Source organism: Salmo trutta, chromosome 14 (genome assembly GCF_901001165.1).
Source record: "Salmo trutta chromosome 14, fSalTru1.1, whole genome shotgun sequence".
NCBI classification, from domain to species: Eukaryota; Metazoa; Chordata; class Actinopteri; order Salmoniformes; family Salmonidae; genus Salmo; species Salmo trutta.
Window position 1 is genome coordinate 62,216,746 of NC_042970.1, and position 18,322 is coordinate 62,235,067.

General features: G+C 41.6%; 1 protein-coding gene across 2 annotated transcripts; it reads left to right on the forward strand.

Annotated features, from left to right (window-relative positions):
- Positions 1–698: 698 nt before the first annotated feature.
- Positions 699–14,928, forward strand: LOC115208552 (NLR family CARD domain-containing protein 3). Of its 2 annotated transcripts, none has more exons than XM_029776700.1 (9): positions 699–791; positions 6,975–7,276; positions 7,463–7,639; positions 8,151–8,279; positions 8,439–10,278; positions 12,523–12,690; positions 12,803–12,987; positions 13,093–13,139; positions 14,085–14,289. In XM_029776700.1, the coding sequence occupies exons 2-9, from the start codon at positions 6,991–6,993 to the stop codon at positions 14,157–14,159; spliced, it is 2,907 nt and encodes a 968-aa protein (XP_029632560.1). In that variant the 5' UTR covers positions 699–791; positions 6,975–6,990; the 3' UTR covers positions 14,160–14,289. The 2 variants fall into 2 exon arrangements, with proteins under 2 accessions (XP_029632560.1, XP_029632559.1); XM_029776699.1 differs by having other exon boundaries at positions 701–791; positions 12,803–12,976; positions 14,085–14,928.
- Positions 14,929–18,322: the final 3,394 nt, after the last annotated feature.

Consider the following 18,322-nt stretch of genomic DNA (forward strand, 5'->3'; position numbering starts at 1 on the left):
ATAATTTCTCAATTTGCAGTAAGTCAGCCAGTCAGATGTTCAGCCAGACTTATTAGCCACTCCTTTTGCCCCATCTCAACCATACAGTTTTTCAATTCCTCACCGATCCATGACGCCTTAACAGTTCTAACAGTTTCGTAACAGGTGCATGTTTATCAATAATTGGAAGAAGCAATTTCATAAATTCGTCAAGTGCAGCATCTATCAGACCAACAAATATATTTTTTTACATCATCCACATAAGTCACAGCAAAATATTTTGTTTAATCTCATATACACTATTTTAGGCCCAGCTTTTGGAACTTTGGCTTTCCTGTATATAGCCACTATATTGTGATCACTGCATAGCAATTTATAGCAATGTTGCAATTTGTATAGTTTGTAACCTAACTTATAAAAGTGATACGACCTATGACTTAACTGGCCTGGTGTAGCTGGTGCAATCAGTTTTACTTGACTTTGACTGCATTTGCTTGCTCTAAAGTTGATCATTACCATTGTGCACCCGCAGCCTAATCATAAAGCGTCTCAGAGTAGGAGTGCCGAGCTAGGATCAGGTCCTCCCTGCCCATACAATGTTATTCATTATGATCTGAAAAGCAAAACTGATCTAATATCAGCACTCCTACTCTGAGACGCTTTGTCAATACGGTCACAGACTTCCTCGGGGTGAGGTTAATCAGTAGCCCAACTAGAATGATACACCGATGCCTGTTACACAATGCACACGTTGTCTTTGGTCAAAACTTCAGTGATGTGGCATGTTCTGTCTGTCAATGGGAGTAAAAAAGGTAAGGGTCCTATATTTGATCACGATAAAACTCATAGTGAAGTGAATACTGTGATTTCAGTATAGTGGGTGTAAATAAATGGCTAGGATCAGACACTCCATTTCACCTGGGACATGTAAGTGTAAGTACTTTAGGTTAAAACCAGTTGAGCTGACAGCCGTTTTTGCTCTTTTTCGCTATGGCTTTAGTCATCAATCTAGCAAGAGAGCAATATTTTAATAATGTAGTAATGTTTCCCCCCCCCCTAGATAGCTATGACTTTTGGTGTTCACCTGGAATTTTTTTATTTATGTCTGAGAAGAAAAAAACTTTTCAACCCATATGTCTAATAGTAGGCTACACAATAAAAGTATAATAAAACATATGATATGATCAAATATAAAAGTATTCACACCCTTTGACTTTTTCCACATTTTGTTGTGTTACAGCCTGAATTTAAAATTGATTGAATTGAGATTTTGTGTCACTGGCCTACACACAAAGTAGAATGTCAAAGTAGAATCATGTTATGGGTATGCTTATCATCGGCAAGGACTAGGGAGTTTTTTTTTACAATAAAATGAAACAGAATAGAGCTAAGCACAGGCAGAGCTTGAAGAATTTTAAAAAGACTAATGTGCAAATATTTTACAATCCAGATGTGCAAAGCTCTTAGAGAATTACCCAGAAAGACTCAAAGCTGTTATCGCTGCCAAAAGTGATTCTAAAATGCATTGATTCAGGGATGTTCAATACTTATGTCAATTAGATATTTCTGTTTTTTAATTTTCAATAAATGTGCAACATCTAAAAACATATTTTAACTTCGTTATTATGGGGTATTATGGTTGAGGAAAAATGTGCAATAAGTCAACAGGTATGAATACTTTCTTAAGGTACTATACATGTAACAAAAGTATGCAAGAGGTGGAGCTTTCTTTGCATAGGCCTATTGTTACATGTATAGACAAGAGTCTGCTGAACTACCGTAAATTCCGGACTATAAGCCGCAACTTTTTTCCCAGGCTTTGTACCTCGCGGCTTAAACAATGACGCGGCTAATATATGCATTTTTCCCGCTTTCAATTAAAAAAATAACATTCTGTGACGTGCTCAGTTTTTTGGCGGCATTAAGCTTTCATTAGACCAATGAAATTGCCGAACGGGTTAAGGTCAAACAACTTTTTTGTTTACTGTTTGGATTAAATCGAGCGCTCTCAAACTTCCCATTTCTGATTACGGTAGTCATTTTGTCACCCTCATCATGGCAAAGACACGGAGAAATGCATATGATGCAGCTTTCAAGTTGAAGGCGATTGATCTGGCTGTTGGAAAAGGAAATAGAGCTGCTGCACGGGAGCTTGGTCTTAATGAGTCGATGATAAGACATTGGAAACAGCAGCGTGAGGAATTGACTTAGTGCAAAAAGACAACTAAAGCTTACTGCAAATTTTTTATTTTTTGTTACAAGCCGTGTTTCGTTAAAGCCTATTTATTTTTGTTACAAGCCGTGTTTCGTTAAAGCCTATTTATTTTTGTTACAAGCCGTGTTTCGTTAAAGCCTGTGTAAAGTTAATTTGTTTCAATGTACCTATAGGCACCTGCGGCTTATAGACATGTGCAGCTTATTTATGTTCAAAATAATATATATTTTTTAATTCAGTGTGTGGCTAATATTCAGGTGCGCTTAATAGTCCGGAAATTACGGTAACTAACCTGTATATAATGTGCATTGTTCAATGTGTGTAATGCTAAATGTATGTTTTGTGTATGTCTTTACCCTTTTACACTGTAAACTGATAAAGGTTGATTTTTATATACAGTTGAAATCGGAAGTTTACATACACTTAGGTTGGAGTCATTAAAACTCGTTTTTCAACCACTCCACAAATTTCTTGTTAACAAACTAGAGTTTTGGCAAGCCGGTTAGGACATCTACTTTGTGCATGACACAAGTACATTTTTCCAACAATTGTTTACAGACAGATTATTTCACTTATAATTCACTGTATCACAATTCCAGTGGGTCAGAAGTTTACATACACTAAATTGACTGTGCCTTTAAACAGCTTGGAAGATTCCAGAAAATGATGTAATGGATTTAGAAGTTCTGATAGGCTAATTGACATAATTTGAGACAATTGGAGGTGTACCTGTGGATGTATTTCAAGGCCTACCTTCAAACTCAGTGCCTCTTTGCTTGACATCATGGGAAACTCAAAAGAAATTGTAGCCCTCCACAAGTCTGGTTCATCCTTGGGAGCAATTTCCAGACGCCTGAAGGTACCACGTTCATCTGTACAAACAATAGTATGCAAGTATAAACACCATGGGACCATACAGCCATCATACCGCTCAGGAAGGAGACGCGTTCTGTCTCCTAGAGATGAACGTACTTTGGTGCGAAAAGTGCAAGTCAATCCCAGAACAACAGCAAATGACCTTGTGAAGATACTGGAGGAAACAGGTACAAAAGTATCTATATCTACAGTAAAACGAGTCCTATATCGACATAACCTGAAAGGCCGCTTAGCAAGGAAGAAGCCACTGCTCCAAAACATCCATAAAAAAGCCAGACTATGTTTTTTTACGGGAGAAATGTCCTCTGGTCTGATGAAACAAAAATAGAACTGTTTGGCCATAATGACCATCATTATGTTTGGAGGAAAAAGGGGGAGGCTTGCAAGCCAAAGAACAACATCCCAACCGTGAAGCACAGGGGTGGCAGCATCATGTTGTGGGGGTGCTTTGCTGCAGGAGGGCTGGTGCACTTCATAAAATAGATGGCATCATGAGGAAGGAAAATTATGTAGATATTTTTGAAGCAACAGCTCAAGCCATCAGTCAGCAAGTGTCACGCCCTTGCCGTAGAGAGGGTTTTTGTTCTCTATTTAGGCTAGGCCAGGGTGTGACTAGGGTGGGCATTCTAGGTGCCCTTTTCTATGTTTTGTGTATTTCTTTGTTTTGGCCAGGTATGGTTCTCAATCAGGGACAGCTGTCTATCGTTGTCTCTGATTGGGAGCCATACTTAGGTAGCCTTTTCCCACAGGGTTTTTGTGGGTAGTTAATTTTTGTTTAGTGTTTGCACCTTACGGAACTGTTTCAGTATTCTCTTTGTTATTTTTGTTTTAGTGTTCAGTTATTAAAATAAGCATGAACACTTACCATGCTGCGTTTTGGTCCGATGATTCCTCCTCTTCAGACGACGAAGACTGTTACAGCAAGTTAAAGCTTGGTCGCAAATGGGTCTTCCAAATGGACATTGACCCAAAGCATACTTCCAAAGTTGTGGCAAAATGGCTTAAGGACAACAAAGTTAAGGTATTGGAGAGGCCATCACAAAGCCCTGACCTCAATCCTATAGAAAATATGTGGGCAGAACTGAAAAAGTGTGCGTGAGCAAGGAGGCCTACAAACCTGACTCAGTTAAACCAGCTCTGTCAGGAGGAATGGGCTAAAATTCACCCAACTTATTGTGGGAAGCTTGTGGAAGACTTTCCGAAACGTTTGACCCAAATTAAACAATTTAAAGGCAATGCTACCAAATATTAATTCAGTGTATGTACATTTCTGACCCACTGGGAATGTGATGAAATAAATAAAAGCAGAAATAAATCATTCTCTACTATTGTTCTGACATTTCACATTCTTAAAATAAAGTGGTGATCCTTCCTGACCTAAGACAGGGAATTTTTACTAGAATTAAATGTCAGGAATTGTGAAAAACTCAGTTTAAATATATTTGGCTAAGGTGTATGTAAACTTACGACTTCAACTGTACACTGCATTCGGAAAGTATTCAGACCCTTTGACTTTTTCCACATTTTGTTAATAAGTTACAGCCTTATTCTAAAATGGATTAAATTGTTTTTTTCCCCTCACCAATCTACACACAATACCCTCATAATGACAAAGCAAAAACAGGTTTTTAGAAATTGTTGCTAATTTATTAAACATAAAAAACAGAAATATTACAGTTACATAAGTGTTTAGACCCTTTACTTTGTTGAAGCACCTGGCAGCGATTACAGCCTCGAGTCTTCTTGGGTATGGCGCTACAAGCTTGGCACACCTGTATTTGGGGAGTTTCTCCCATTCTTCTCTGAAGAGCCTCTCAAACTCTGTCAGTTTGGATGGGGAGCATTACTGCACAGCTATTTTCAAGTCTCTCCAGAGATGTTCGACTGGGTTCAAGTCTGGGCTCTGGCTGGGCCACTCAAGGACATTCAGGAACTTGGCCCAAAGCCACTCCTGCGTTGTCTTGACTGCGTGCTTAGGGTCATTGTCCTGTTGGAAGGTGAACTTTTGACCCAGTCTGAGGTCCTGAGCGCTCTGGAGGAGGTTTTCATCAAGGATCTCACTGTATTTTGCTCCGTTCCTCTTTCCCTCGATCCTGACTAGTCATGATGCCGCCACCACCATGCATCACCGTAGAGATGGTGCCAGGTTTCCTCCAGACGTGACGCTTGGCATTCAGGCCAAATAGTTCAATCTTGGTTTTATCAGACCAAAGAATCTTGTTTCTTATGGTCCTAGAGTCCTTAGGTGCCCTTTGGCAAACTCCAAGAGGGCTGTCATGTGCCTTTTACTGAGGAGTGGCTTCCGTCTGGCCACTCTACCATAAAGGCCTGATTAGTGGAGTGCTACAGAGATGGTTTTCCTTTGGGAAGGTTCTCCCATCTCCACAGAGAAACTGTGGAACTCGGTCAGTGACCATCGGGTTCTTGGTCACTTCCATGTCCAAGGCCCTTCTCCCCCGATTTCTCCATTTCCATTTAAGAATGATGAAGGCCACTGTGTTCTTGGGGACCTTCAATGGTGCAGAAATTGTTTGATACCCTTTCCCCAGATCTGTGCCTCGACACTATCTTGTCTCGGAGCTCTACGGATAATTCCTTCGATCTTATGGCTTGGTTTTTTCTCTGACATGCACTGTCAACTGTGGGACCTTATATAGACAGGCGTGTGCCTTTCCAAATCATGTCCAATCAATTGAATTTACCACAGATCGACTCCAATCCAGTTGTAGGAACATCTCAAGAATGATCAATGGAAACAGGATGAACCTGAGCTCAATTTTGAGTCTCATAGCAAAGGGTCTGTATAATGTAAATAAGGTATTTCTGTTTTTTCATCAATTAGAAAAAAATTCTATAAACCTGTTTTCACTTTGTCATTATGGGGTATTGTGATTGATGAGGAAAATGTTTTATTTAGTCCATTTTAGAATAAGGCTGTAACGTAACAAAATTATACTAATAAGCTCATGAAGAGGAATTTATCTTTCACGCAAACGCACACACACACAGCCAAGATTATCAAGGTTGGATGGCCCACACACACACACACACACACACACACAATGTCACGGTTGTCGTCGGTGAAAGAGGACCAAAATGCAGCAGGTACGTGTATGCTCATTTTGACTTTTATTTAACTATCAAAAGAACACTCCAAAACAACAAAACACGAAAACGAACGAACAACAAACAGTCTGGCAAAGCCTAGGGCTGAACACAGAACAGACTAAATACCCCCCACTAATGACAAACACAAAACAGGTGCAATCACAAAACAGACATAACTAACAGACACTGAAACACAGATCGGTGGCAGCTAGTAGGCCGACGACCGCCGAGCGCCGCTCGACCGAGGAGAGGCGCCACCTTCTGTGGATGTTGTGACACACAATGATGATACAAATTTTGGGATGCACCTCAACTCACATGTGCCCTCCACTTCTTTCCTAATTACTTTTAGCAACATTTAATTTAAAGAAAAGTACTTTATTGGTGTGTGTGTTGCTTTTTATACAGTTCTAACAAAGAATAATCGCCCCCCTGCAATTAACCTTTTTTTTTTTTTTTTTACATCTGACCTCGTAAGAATATAGTTGAATAGCCCTGCTCTAGGACCTCCTCCTAAATCTACAGGTTATTAAAGAAGTTGAAGAGAAGTTCTGATTGTCTCCTCTTCTTTCAAAACCAAATACAAATGTCCATTTTGGGTCAGTAACCGAAAGGTTGCTGGTTCAATCCCTGAGCCGACAAGGTGAAAAATGTTGGGCCAATTTTGCGCCGCCCTATGGGACTCCGAATCACAGCCGGTTGTGATACAGCTTGGAATTGAACCAGGGTCTGTAGTGCCTTAGACCGCTGCGCCACATCCCTTTTAAGGCACTATTTTTTGTCTGCTCCTTCCTAGTGTTCCATGATCTACAATGGCCACATCTACTGCAGAGCTGCTTCTGGCCACTCTGACAGAGCTGGATAAGGATGGGTTGAAGACATTTAAATGGTACCTTAAGCAACCTGATGGGTTTATCTCCCATTTGGGCTTCTCTCACATCCCAAAATGCCAGTTAGAGGGTGCTGACAGAGAGGACATTGTGGACAAGATGGTGGAGACCTACAGCTTTGTGACCGCTCTGGATATCTCACTGATGATCCTGAGGAAGATGAAACACAACAATCTAGCTGAGAAGTTAATGACAGACTGTAGAAAAGGTAATTCAGAATTGTTCTATAATTTCTGCACATAAAGTTAATCATAACAAATGTTTGCCAACATTCATCTGTCTTTTACTGATAGTCAGACAACATTCTTGACAAACTTCATGTATTAGAGGAAAAGGGTCCTATAATGTTAGGGTGCTAACCAGTCAAATCCCCTCCGCTCTTTGTCCTAATGAGATGCCAGTGGTGAGGAAGAAAATGCTGGGAGAGCATCCACCATTTCACATCAGGGAGCTTCTGTCCATCCCACCATCAGTGCTCAGACAGGAGGCCATGTCATTTCCCCTGCACTCACTGGCTGCCATATTGATGGTCCAGTTAACATCAGCATCCATGTGAACTCTCCAAGTGCTGGTGAATAATATCATATGGTGTTTCATTCTGATTCTATTACCGTACACGGTTATTACTATTCTATTTCTCTTTCACAATTCAGTTGAAATGTTTTTTTTTTATTGAATTGTGATTATGTAAGATGTTTGGGTGGGATGACAATCTTATCCCTTAAGCAATCAGTACGTCATTTCTAATAGGAGAAAAGACCTTAGAGCAACAGCATAACTTCACTGTCGGATGATAACCTCTTATCTACAAAACAGACATTTTTCTGGAAAGGGAGAAAACGTCCATATTTTCCCATTAACAAACATACAATTATTTATAAAACTTCAGAATCTATTTAGAATACATTTTATTGGTTTTAGTGTCATGAAATGTTCAGAGTACATTGAGGGGGTTACTGCTTTCAATTAATACATTTAAAAAAATAATGAGTTACCATGTTTTCATCTGACAGCGATGATAAACTATCGTGATTATGTCTCTGTTAGAGTGCTGCATAGAAACCTTACTCTTTCTGTTTTAGGAGAGGTTGGTGTTGAGGAAGCGCCAGAGAAAACATCTACAACTCGGGCTGCTTCTCCAGCCAACAGCAATGAGACTGGAGGCCTTGTTATTGCCACAGCAAACCCTGCTGTAAACTCTACAGAAGATGGTAAATAATAAGAGGAGACACAAAATTAAAGTGAATTAATTGAATCATTTTAGTTTCTGTTAATTTTGGTAAATATGTTTTTTTTGTAAATATATATTTTTTTCTTGTCTTAAACTGGTTGTATTGGATTTGAAACTCATATTTTGAATTCACTGCTAGGTCTCTCAGATGGGTATGTTATGATGTGCCAACAAAAACTCCAATCCAATCTGCGGAAGAACTGTCAACGCGTATTTGAGGGAGTGGCTAAGCAAGGCGTTACAAAACTTCTCAATGAGATCTACACAGAGCTCTACATCACAGAGGGTGGAAGTGGAGAGGTCAATCTCGAACATGAGGTGAGACAGATCGAGGCAGCATCCAGGAAACGACCAGAGACGCCTATCAAATGTAATAACATTTTTAAAACCTTACCCGTACAAGACAACCAAATCAGAACTGTGTTAACAAAAGGGGTTGCTGGAATTGGAAAAACAGTATCTGTGCAGAAGTTCATTCTGGATTGGCTGGAAGGGGAAGCAAATCAGGATGTCCAATTCATCTTTCCCCTCCCTTTTCGGGAGCTAAATTCAATGACTGGGGAAAAACACAGTTTGGTAGATATTCTTCATGAATGTATCGAAGATGCAAAAGGGATTGAAAAAGAGTTTCTCAACCACCTTTTTATGACATTGAAAGGATCAGGAAATTACAGTGAGAGCAAGTACAAAGTTTTGATTGTCCTTGATGGTCTGGATGAGTTTCACATGACTCTAGACTTCCAGAGCAAGAATTGTAAGTATGATGTCACAGAGTCAACCTCTGTTGAAGTGCTGCTGACGAACCTCATCAAGGGAAATCTGCTTCCCTCTGTCCGCCTGTGGATAACCTCTCGACCTGCTGCATCTAATCAAATTCCTCCTAGGTATGTTGACCTGGTGACAGAGGTACGAGGGTTCAATGACCCTCAGAAGGAAGAGTACTTCAGGAAGAGAATCAGTGATGAGAACCTGGCCAGCAGAATCATCTCACACATAAAGACATCAAGAAGCATCTACATCATGTGCCACATACCAGTCTTCTGTTGGATTTCTGCTACAGTTCTAGAGAAAATGGGTGAAGAAAATATTAGAGAGATGCCAAAGACCCTAACTCAAATGTACACACAGTTTGTGGTTGTCCAGGCTAAACAGATGAATGTGAAGTATTATGGGAAATGTGAGACAGATGCTCATTGGAATCCAAAGATCATACTATCACTAGGAAAATTGGCTTTTTGGCAGCTTGAGAAAGGTCGTCTTATTTTCTGTGCAGCAGACCTGAAGAAGTGTGGCATTGATATTAAAGAGGCCTCAGTGTACTCAGGAGTGTGCACAGAAATATTTTGTGAGGACTTTGGTTTGTATCAAGAGAAGGTGTACTGCTTTGTGCATCTGAGTATTCAGGAATTTCTTGCTGCTTTATATGTGTTCCTCATATTCAACAACAACAATGTGAATCTCATGGCGAAACAGCAATCCATCATCAGAAAAATGCAGATCATGTTCAGATATAAACCTGCCATCACCTTCCACAAGTGTGCGGTGCATAAGGCCTTACAGAGTGAGACTGGACACCTAGACCTTTTTCTCCGTTTCCTTCTGGGTCTATCAGTGGAGTCCAATCAGAATCGTTTACGAGGTCTACTGACACAGACAAGAAGCAGTTCACAGAGCAATATCGAAACAGCCAAGTACATTAAGAAGAAGATCAGGGAGAATCCCTCTCCAGAGAGGTGCATCAATCTGTTCCATTGTCTGAATGAACTGAATGATTATTCTCTTGTGGAAGAGATCCAAAGCTACCTGAGCTCAGGGAAACTCTCCAGAGAAGAACTATCACCTGCCCAGTGGTCAGCTCTGGTCTTTGTGTTGCTGACGTCAGAAGAGGACTTGGATGTGTTTGAACTCAAGAAGTACCGCAGATCAGAGGAAGGTCTGCTGAAGCTGCTGCCATTGGTCAAAGCTTCTAGAACTGCGAGGTAAGTACCTGGATATTTAAATACTAATCATCCGACAGAAATAGTATTTTTTACAAAATGTTTTATTCACTACTATTCTCAATTGACTTTGTTAATTTAAATCAAACAAACATTTTATTTGTCACATTCACCAAATACAACAGGTAGACTTTACTATGAAATGAGAGCTTATGAGCCCTTCCCAACAATTCAGAGTAAAAAAATAAACAAAAAAATAGTAACTAGAGGAATAAAATACACAAGAATAAAGCTATATACAGGGAGTACCAGTACCAGATCAATGTGCTGCGGTACACGGTATTTGAGGTAGATATGTACGTATAGGCAGGGTAAAGTGACTAGGCATCAGGACAGATAATAATGAGAGTAAAAATAAAGAACTGAGCTGCAGCAGCATATGATGTGTGAAAGTGTGTGTGTGTGTGTATGTGTGTTGTGTCGGTATGCATATGTGTGAATGTGTGTGGGTTTTGTTTGAGAGTGGCAGTGTAGTGTGTGTGAGTGAGTGTATATAGTGTGCATACATAGTCGTGTGAATGTGCATAGATTCAGTGTAAGATAGGGTCAATGCAGATAGTCTGGGTAACCATTTAATTAACTATTTAGCAGTCTCATGGCTATTTAGCAGTCTTATGGATATTTAGAAGTCTTATGGCTTGGGGTCTTAGACCCACCATCTGTAGCGCTTTGTGGTCAAGGGTGGTGCATTTTCCATACCAAGCGGTGATGCAGCTAGTCAAGATGCTCTCGATGGTGCAGTTGTAGAATTTTTTGAGGATCTGAGGGCCCATACCAAATCTTTTTAACCTCCTGAAAGGGAAGAGGCGCTGTAGTGCCCTCTTCTTGACTGTGTGGGTGTTTGTGGACCATGCTGAGGCGTGGTCCACCGTGTAGACGGCAAGGAACTTAAAGCTTTTAAAACCTGCTTCACTACAGCCCTGTCAATGTGGATGGGGGCGTGCTCTCCCCTTTTTCTCCTGATCATCTCCTTTGTCTTACTGACGTTGAGGGAGAGGTTTATGTCTTGGCACCACACTGCCAAGTCTCTGACCTCCTCCCTGTAGCCTGTCTTATTGCAATTAGTGATAAGGTTTACCACCGTTGTGTCGTCAGCAAACTTGATGATTGTGTTGGTGTCGTGGATGGCCACGCAGTCATGGGTAAACAGGGTGTACAGGAGGGGATTAAGCACGCACCCTGAGGGGCCCCAGTGTTGAGGGTCAGCGAGGTGGAGGTGTTGTTGCCTACCCTTACCACCTGGGGACGGCCCGTCAGAAAGTCCAGTATCCTGTTGCAAAGGGAGGTGTTCAGTCCCAGGGAGGGGACAATGGTGTTGAACGCTGAGCTGTAGTCTATGAACAGCATTCTCACATAGTTATTTCCCCTCTTGTCCAGGTGGGAGAGGGCAGTGTGAAGTGCAATTGATATTGCTTCATCTGTTGATCTTTTGGGGCGGTATGCGAATTGGAGTAGGTGTCTGGGATGATGTTGTTGATGTGTGTCATGACCAGCCTTATAGTAATTTAGGAAGGTTACCTTGGAGTTATTGGGAACAGGGACAATGGTTGTCAGCTTGAAACATGTTGGAATTACAGACTGGGACAAGGCTAGATTGAAAATGTCCGTGAAGACACTTATCAGCTGGTCTGTGCATTCTCTGAGAACGCACCCTGGTATTCCGTCTGGCCCGCCTTGCGAGTGTTTACCTGTTGTTTTACTCTCATCGGCCATGGAAAGAGATCACACAGTCATCCGGAACAACGGGCTTTCGTGCAAGACTCGGGTGTTGTTTTCCTTGAAGCGAGAATAAAACGCATTTAGCTTGTTTTGGAGTTCTGCGTCACTGGGCATCTCACGGCTGGGTTTGTAATCCGTTATCGTCTGCAAGCCCTGACACATCCGAAGAGTGTTGGAGCCTGTATTGTCCTTTTGCATGTTTGATGTCTCATCGTAGCGGGCTTTCTTGTATGCGTCCATGTCCGATTCCTTGTAAGTGGTAGCTCTAGCCTTTAGCACAGAACAGATATTGCCTGTAATACATGGTTTTTGGTTTGGATACGTTCATATAGTCGCTGTGGGGACGACATCGTCTATGCACTTATTGATGAAGCCCGTGACTGATGTGATAAACTCCTCAATGCTATCGGATGAATCCCCGAGCAATTCCCAGTCTCTACTACTAAACAGTCTTGTTAGTGTTTTTGTTGTAACCTGTTATGATTTTCTTTTTTACACATCATTTAGGCTGAACCATTGTAACCTCTCAGAAGGATGCTGTGAAGTGTTGGCCTCAGCTCTCAACTCCTCTTACCTGAGAGAGCTGGACCTGAGTGACAATGACCTGCAGGATTCAGGAGTAAAGCTACTCTCTGCTGGACTGGAGAATCCACACTGTAAACTGGAAACACTAAGGTCGGTGTTCCTGTATTTGTTGAATATCGTGTGAAAAAATAACATATGCTTCTGCCATTTTCTGTATTACTAAATGGTAGCAGTGTGTGAAGTCTTGATCAACTCTCTACAGGCTGTCAGGCTGCCTGATCACAGATGAGGGCTGTGTTTCTCTCGACACAGCTCTGAGGTCAAACCCCTCACACCTGAGAGAGCTGGATCTGAGCTACAATCACCTAGGAGACACAGGAGTGAGATTGCTTTCCGCTGGACTGGAGGATCCACACTTGAGACTGGAGAAACTCAAGTATGTAGAGGGTTTGTATAAATCCATATTAAGAAATGATACCTTTGTTCTGAGTTATGCGTTATGTAGGCGTGTGCATATGTGCATCACTCAAAACAATTCTTCTATCTCTACAGTATGGAAAATGGTGGAGAGTGCAGGATCAAACCTGGGCCTAGAAAATGTGAGTGTTGACTGCAATGAACAATAAGTGCGTATTTCATGTTGACTCAAATGTTGTCTCTCATTCTATGGAAGCAGAAATCAGAGCTCAATGGGTTATAAGCAGTACATTATATTTACAGTGTAGCACAGTAACTACAAAGTACACTACCGGTCAAAAGTTTGGACACACCTACTCATTCAAGGTTTTTTCTTTATTTTTACTATTTTCTACATTGTAATAATATAATAATAATAGTAGTGATATAGTATATATAGTAATAATAGTGAAGACATCAAAACTATGAAATGACACATATGGAATCATGTAGTATCCAAAAAAGTGTTAAACAAATCTAAATATATTTTATATTTGAGATTCTTCAAATAGCCACCCTTTGCCTTGATGACAGCTTTGCGCACTCTTGGCATTTTGACCGGTAGTGTAGCCTAACACACACATTGCTGAAGAGCCATGGCTATCTTTCTTGTTTTGTTCATGACATAACTATAACTATCAAACTACATGCAGCACATAGCCCATACCTTACATTACATAATTTATTGATGAGGCTATTTTCATTGGTTATTTATGGTTTGTCGTCATGTGTTGCATCGAAGGAAGGACCTCTCATACTGCAAGAGCACTGCAGCAGCCCCAACAATAAAATGTGAGCTCATTGCAGCGAACTCCCCCAATTCACCACTAAGCTGTGAATTACAACTGTATTCCAGAATACAGTGTTTGTTATACAGTGCTGCATGTAAATTAGGGACAGTTTCAATGAACATTGATGCCGTTTACAAATGAGAATGTCTTGTTTGCTTCTCTCCTATGCTTCTTCTGTTCATACGCTAATAATGAGACACACCCTGAAGTTTCGGCAGGTAAGAGGGTGCACAGTGAAGTTAAAAATATACCTCTTGATGATCTGTAAAATACGTATTGTGTCCTGATCCCCACCAGATGCTTGTGAGCTCACACTGGACCCAAACACAGCACACAGACTCCTCACGCTGTCTCAGGAGAACAGAAAGGTGACATGGTTGGAGGAGAAGCCGTATCCTGATCACCCAGAGAGATTTGAACAAAGGGAAATGGTGCTGTGTAGAGAGGCTCTGTCTGGACGCTGTTACTGGGAAGCAGAGTGGTCTTTTAGGTCTTACATGGGAATGACATATAAAGGAATCAACAGGAACAAGGGGGATGATGATGGTGTGCTTGGATCCAATGACAAGTCCTGGAGTCTGCACTGCTCTGATAAAAGTTACTCTGCCTCCCACAATAAGAGTGCCACTGACATACCTTTCCCCTCCTCCGGCTCCCACAAAGTAGGAGTGTATCTGGACTGGCCGGCCGGCACTCTGTCCTTCTACAGTGTCACCTCTGACATACTGACCCACCTCCACACATTCCACACCACGTTTACCGAGCCCCTCTATGCAGGGTTTTGGCTTCTTGAGTGCAACACCTCAGTGTCCCTGTGTAAGGTAAAATAGCTTCCTGTGTCCGGTGGAGTCTTCTTCAAGGAGTTCAAACTCCTATTAAATGCTTAGTCCTGGTGCCCAAAAACGCCAAGGTAATTACATTTACTTTTGATACTTAAGTTTATTTAAAACCAAATACTTTTACTCAAGTATGACAATTGGGTACCTTTTCCACCACTGATTGTCTGTGCAAATAGTCTAAAGGTGCAGGTAGATGACAATTACAGTATGTGCAGATAGACAGCCAGGGGTTAGCTGTTCAACAGTCTTATGGCCTGGAGGTAGAAACTGAGTCATTTTCTATTAAAGTATCTTGACTTTTATTCAACTATGACAATTGAGTACTTTTTCCACCACTGATAAATGACTATCGCCCTGTAGCACTCACATCTGTAGCCATGAAATGCTTTGAAAGGCTTTGTCATGGCTGGTCATGGCTCACATCAACACCATCATCCCAGAAACCATAGACACACTCCAATTCGCATACAGATCCACAGATGACGCAATCTCTATTGCACTCCACACTGCCCTTTCCCACCTGGACCAAAGGAACACCTACGTGAGAATGCTGTTCATTGATTACACCCTGGGACTGAACACCTCCCTCTGCAACTGGATCCTGTACTTTTTGATGGGCCGCCCCCAGGTGGTGAGGGTAGGCAACAACACGGGGGACACAGGTGTGCATGCTTAGTTCCCTCCTGTACTCCCTGTTCACCCACGACTGTGTTGCCACGCATGACTCCAACACCATCATTACGGTGGTGGTAGGCCTGATCACCAACGGCGATGAGACAGCCTATAGGGAGGAGGTCAGAGACCTGGCAGTGTGGTGCCAGGACAACAACCTCTCCCTCAACGTGAGCAAGACAAAGAAGCTGAACGTGGACTACAGGAAAAGGAGGGCCGAGCACGCCCCCATTCACATCAACGGGGCTGTAGTGGATTGGGTCGAGAGCTTCAAGTTCTTCAAGTTTTTTTTTAAGTCACAGAGGGCTATTGCATGAAATTATATATGATCATTTTTCAGTTAATATCCATTATTGACAGTTTTTAGGATTGTAAACACTTTTTTTGGAGAGTTTGGAATTTGGATCCTTTGCTCTGGACAAGGTCATTTCCAGTTATAAAGCCTACATGGAAATGAATAAAATTGAAAGTATTTAGAAAATTTAAAAAACTAATATTTTCCCTTATAAAAATAAAGTTTCCCTTTCCTTTTTGGACGGTTGGGGCCCTCAAAACTTGTGGGCCCCCCTGCCTTGCAGGGGGGCCCCAATATGGAAAATAAGATTTATCCATATTTTGTTTTTTTATGTTTTGACATCTCCTTTTGTCTAGTGTTCAGCACAACTAAAAAGCTTCAATTGATGGAGAACACTGAATCCAGCAAATATCTATTTGAGGATCAACCATCCATCAATTCTTGAGTAAGAAGTATCTTCACTGTATAATGCTGAATAGTCTTGTTGATACATTTCAATGTTAAACAAATGACTTTAAACGTCAACACTACAATTAAAATGGCAGAGAGTAGCAGCATCATAGAGGGAGGGATGCAAATAGTCTGGGTAGCCATTTGAGTAGCTGTTCAGGAGTCTTATGGCGTGGGGGTAGAAGCTGTTTAGAAGCCTCTTGGACCTAGACTTGGCGCTCCGGTACCGCTTGCCGTGCAGTAGCAGAGAGAACAGTCTATGACTAGGGTGGCTAGAATCTTTGACAATTTTTAGGGCCTTCCTCTGACACCGCCTGGTATAGAAGTCCTGGATGGCAGGAAGCTAGGCCCCGGTGATGTACTGGGCCGTATGCACTACTCTCTATAGTGCCCTGCGGTCAGAGGCTGAGCGGTTGCCATACCAGGCAGTGATGCAAACCATCAGGATGCTCTCGATGAGGATCTGAGGACCCATGCCAAATATTTTCAGTGTCCTGAGGAGGAATAGGTTTTGTTGTGCCCTCTTCACGACTGTCTTGGTGTGCTTGGACCATTTTAGTTTGTTGGAGCACGCACCGCTGAGGTGCCTCCGTGTTGAGGATCAGCGTGGCGGATGTGTTGTTACCTACCCTTACCACCTGGGGGCGGCCCGTCAGGAAGTCTAGGATCCATTTTCAGAGGGAGGTGTTTAGTCCCAGGGTCCTTAGCATAGTGATGAGCTTTGAGGGCACTATGGAGTTGAACGCTGAGCTGTAGTCAATGAATAGCATTCTCACATAGGTGTTCCTTTTGTCCAGGTGTGAAAGGGCAGTGTGGAGTGCAATAGAGATTGCATCATCTGTGGATCTGTTGGTGCAGTATGCAAATTGGAGTGGGTTTAGGGTTTCTGGGATAATTGATGTGAGCCATGACCAGCCTTTCAAAGCATTTCTTGGCTACAGATGGGAGTGCTACGGGTTGGTAGTCATTTAGGCAGGTTACCTTAGTGTTCTTGGGCACAGGGACAATGGTGGTCTGCTTGAAACATGTTGGTATTACAGACTCAGAAAGGGAGAGGTTGAAAATGTCAGTGAAGACACTTGCTAGTTGGTCAGCACATGCTTGGAGTACACATCCTGGTAATCCGTCTGGCCCTGCGGCCTTGTTAATGTTGACCTGTTTAAAGGTCTAACTCACATCGGCTGCGGAGAGAGTGATCACACAGTCGTCCGGAACAGCTGATGCTCTTATGCATGTTTCAGTGTTACTTGCCTCGAAGCGAGCATAGAAGTTATTTAGCTCGTCTGGTAGGCTCGTATCACTGGGCAGCTTTCGGCTGTGCTTCCCTTTGTAGTCTGTAATAGTTTCCCAGCCCTGCCACATCCGAAGAGCGTAGGAGCCGGTGTAGTACAATTCGATCTTAGTCCTGTATTGACGCTTTGCCTGTTTGATGGTTCATCGGAGCAGGGGCGAAAGTCTGATATCAACTTTGGAGGGAACAATTACATGAAAGTTTCTCAAGAGCAATTCCTGAGAGAGACACCAAAAGTAGTGCTGTAGCACATAGCCTACATTGTAATATGTTAAATGTATATTGAGGAACCATAATTACTACTACTGGATAATTTATAGGTAGTTAACTGAACGGTTGTCCCAACTTGTTCAACTGTTTTAATCATTATAATACTACTACTAATAATAGTTATAGCAGTGTTCCTTATCATTCCAGTATGTATTTAAAACCAGCAATACCAAGAAAGGCCAGTAGGTGGCAATGGTACTGTACACTGTATATGGGTGCAGTTTTTGTAAATACAATGAACATGGTGCAATCTCATCTAAAAGAATCTCGACAGAACCATCACAAAGTTGGTCTCAGTATTGAATTGACCTTTTAATTGTACTTTTTCTGATACATTTATATAGTCATTAAATATGTGCCACTGGCCTGAGTCTACTACAATAGCTTTACAAGAGCAAAAAGCTCAAAATAAGTACAGTTCTAAAAGTGAAATAACTACTTCAATGAATAACCCAAATAAATCAACAAAAATGTCCTTCTAAAATATTTATTAATTGTTCAGTCAGTGTCTCAACTCTTCAAACAACAGCTATGGACAAGTATGTCACACAAAGTATGCAATTTTAAATAAAATAACATAAAATTAATCATTAGTAAGTGTACTGTCATGTACTAAAAACTGAAAACTATTAAACAAAAGAACAAATATCATAGTATACAGCAGGGGTTCTCAAACAGGGTTCCGTGGACCCCCAGGGGTCCCTGGTGTAATTGCAAG